This window comes from Arachis duranensis, chromosome 7 (assembly GCF_000817695.3).
Source record: "Arachis duranensis cultivar V14167 chromosome 7, aradu.V14167.gnm2.J7QH, whole genome shotgun sequence".
In the NCBI taxonomy this organism is placed as follows: Eukaryota; Viridiplantae; Streptophyta; class Magnoliopsida; order Fabales; family Fabaceae; genus Arachis; species Arachis duranensis.
In genome coordinates, this window is record NC_029778.3 from 20,565,012 (window position 1) to 20,568,747 (window position 3,736).

The 3,736-nt window shown below is 32.6% G+C and overlaps 1 protein-coding gene across 1 annotated transcript; it reads left to right on the plus strand.

Annotated features, from left to right (window-relative positions):
• The first annotated feature begins 894 nt into the window (after window positions 1-894).
• LOC107458265 (protein LURP-one-related 7) lies at window positions 895-3,394 on the plus strand. Its single transcript, XM_016076471.3, has 3 exons — window positions 895-1,368; window positions 1,614-1,820; window positions 3,078-3,394. The coding sequence occupies exons 1-3, from the start codon at window positions 1,135-1,137 to the stop codon at window positions 3,207-3,209; spliced, it is 573 nt and encodes a 190-aa protein (XP_015931957.1). The 5' UTR covers window positions 895-1,134; the 3' UTR covers window positions 3,210-3,394.
• Window positions 3,395-3,736: the final 342 nt, after the last annotated feature.

Sequence of the window (3,736 nt, forward strand, 5' to 3'; positions counted from 1 at the left end):
TTTATTCTTTTTTCACAAAAAAGAAAAAATGTTACTGTGCTTTAAAGAGCTAATCTTACATTAGTATCTTTGTAAATATATAAATCTTCCGATTAAAATACATTAATGAAAAATCCATATTGTTAAATGATGTATTTGATTCTGGTTAAAACAATAATCCAGTAACAAAAACTAAATCATCAAAATAAAATAGACTTTCATATAATATAATCGTGCAATTTTATTTTGTATTTACCCCCCGAACTTAAATCCATAACCATGCATAATTCTATAATAGTATAGAATATGCAAATGGAGTCCTTTCTAATTTTGTAAACATCACTATCTATTACCCAAAAAGGTTCTAATATCCAGTATATCAGCTAAAGTATTTCAACAAAAATATTACAAACAATAATTCCACAAGAAATAGTAATACTATTTTTCGCCTTAAATAGTATTTATTCTAAGTTTATTTAGTTTTAACGTGTGAATAAGTTTTATTGAGAAAAAAGGAGTAAACAACATTAGTTAATATTTAAAGGGTAAATTATATTTTTTTTTTATCTCTAATATTTGTTGTGATATTTTTTAAAAGTAATTCTAACATTTAATTTAATTTAATTTTGTCATTAACATTTTTAATTAATTCATTTTTGTTATTAATATTTTTTATTTATATTAAAATTATTATTAAAACCAAAAAAAAAAAAAATAGTTCCAAGAGAGAGAAAGAACAAATTCAAAGAAAGAAGGAAGTTAATCAAAATAATTTTGTTTTATCCATTTAATTTATAAAAAATTAAAAAAAAGTTTTCAATCATTTGCAATTTACATAATCTGGAGTCCTAGACACTTATTTGGACTGAGGGAGTAATCATGATTCATGAAACAAACAATAAATATTTGGCCCCACTTAAATTCCCAAAAGAGGAGAAAGAACTAAAAAGACACGCATTGCAAACTGCAGCTTCAACAGAGTGCAGCCCCTTGTTCCATTCACTCCCTGTAACCCTGTTCCTACCTTCTTTTCTTTTCTCCTATACTGAAAGAAAAGAATAATTTATTTATTTAACTCGGACCAAAAATTGGTGTTTGGAGCTTGAGGATTTGAGCTGCAATTAAAAAGAGAGAAAGAAAGAATTTCACAAGATCATGGACGTGGAATCATCGGAGTCCGCCGCGTATCCAGGGTCCGGTAGTATGCAAATTCCAATAGATCTCTTCGGTTCCAAAGAGCACCATGGAATGCCACGTGGCACCCTGGCGTTCGCCGACGAATCCGGTAACATAGTCTACAAGGTCAACCGCCACAATTCTTCTCCCAAGGACAAGAAACTCTTGCTCGATGCTTCCGGCAACGTCATCTTCTCCATACACCGCTATCAAGTCTCTCTCTCTTTCTCTCTTTAAGCGCATCTTAATTTCGTTTTGCTTAGTCATAGTTTGATTATTATGATTTCCTAATTTATTTTTTATTCACGGAAATTAGATTTACTTTTTTAAATAATTATTCAAAAGTTAGTTATTTTGCTGGTGTGGCGATTAATGATTGAATTTCGGTCTAGATTTCGATGACATGGTTTTGGTTTTAGACTTTTAGCTGATATGTTTGAATTTCTGGTTTTTGATAGAAGGGGAGTTGGAAATGTTACAAGGGAGAAAGCAACGTGGAAACGGATATGGTGTTGAGGGTGCAGAGGACAGTTAAGAAGTTGAATATAGTTGAGTTACAAGTGTTTTATGGCGGCAACAATGGCGAAGCCTGTGATTTGATCATGAGGGGTTCTCCTTGTATGCGATCATGTGGCATTTATAAAGACACTGAAATTGTTGCTCAGGTAATCCACTAGCATTCATTATTGAAGCTCTGAATAATGCCAAACATGCGTTCAAAATGGATCATAGTTAAATAGGACCCATCACTTTTGTAGTTGGTTCTTCTTAATTTCAGTTTGAATTTGGTCATCTTTTACCAACATTATTATATTAGAATAAGTAGGAGCTTGATGCTGTTGATTTCTTTAAATCCTCCATGATAATGAATATTTACCAATGACTAATGTTTAGGTGTTCTGGTTATTAAGGCTCTGAAGACTTATTTTCTTTTCCTGTTGCTAGTGAACCTTTACCTTCTTTCCTGCTCTCCTGGCTTATATGGTGCTGGATTGCTGGTCTTATATTTCTCCTGATATTACTCCTTATGCGGCAACTGAAGTATGGATTTAGATCGTCTAAAGTGAGAGTTTCTTTAAAGTGAGAAAGTAAGTTGTTAACCACCCTTGGATCAATAATTTAAGGGGTAGCTGCTTAAGGGGCGATTAACCTTACCTTTTCACTCTACAAAGATGTTCACTTTAAAAGATCCGAATCCGGTTTGGATTTAGACTAGGCAATAAATTATAGCTCAAATGTTACCTTTTTTAGTCCATGTTAGAATATTCTTGGCTTTGGATTCAGAGTTCAATCCCAGCTTGGTGCCTATCACCCTGCCATTTCCCTAGGAGTTCCTTTCGAGTGAAAACAGATTAAAGTAGGCACCTTGAAACTTTGATTTGGTTTATAGGTTGGAATTAGTAAACTTTTGTATATGTGTATCCAATAATCCAAATCTCACGTGATATTTTAATATAAATTACGCCCTTAGAAGAATTAAAACAAGGAAGTGATGCTGAAGAGTTCATTTGGATGACAAGTAGCATGTTATTGTGAAGTAGGAGTGATATGTTATGTTTCTCTTTAAATCTCATTCATCAAGGTCTATGATTAGTACATTATATGAATCTGAAACATGAATAGGATCTGAAACAATTTGGAAGGCTGTATTATGTGTATTATGTTATTTGCGTTTGCTCTTTGTTGGATAATGAACCGACTTATTCTTCTTCTCCATTAGACCGGGTATAAGACTCAACATGTCCCACCCGATCTGATAGTGAAGGAGAGCAAGTCAACTCAATATCCAAAAAAGAATGAGTCTAAGTATCATTTTCAAAATTTCAGATAATATATGTTCTCTCTGCAATGTGCATTCCAAAGACTGATTTGACTTGTACTTTTTTTATAAATAGAATTTTTTCCCTCTTTTTTTCTTGCAGACTAGCCTAATGTACAAGCTTCACCAAATATATGCAAGTAGGGGTAAATTCCGCATAACGATATTTCCAGGAACTACTGACCGTGCTGTTATTGTTGCTTTGTTTGTAATATTTTTGAATGGACGAAAATAACATCATTAATAAGTAGGCAATTGCAGTTTATTCTCAGGGCTATCTGAATCTGTAACTTAAGCCGGAAGAAAAGAAGTTTTGAATTGACATACATGTTAATTCTTTCTCCATAGGCAGGAATTCAAACATGCTTCCTTACAAGTTATATGGAGCAAGCTGTAAACTAATCTGATTTTATTTCAGCTTGTATTAGATTCTAACCCCACATATTCTCAAATTATTATTATTAGACCACAAATTTTAATTGCTAAACCACTAATATGCTTACGAGACAAGACACTGGATAATTATGGACAGTGAATAATGTTGTACACCTAATTTTGTGTTTGATTATACATCTATTATCTATCTATTATCTATTATAAAAATGAAATTAACCAACTTGAGTTGGTCGAGTGATCAACTCACTCATTTGCTTAAGCAAGTGTCAGAAGTTTAAATCCTGTCTCGTGCATACAACGCCAGCGGTAGACCTTTAAATGGAACTTAGATTCATGACGGATTAGTCCTTATCCTATTGAGATAGA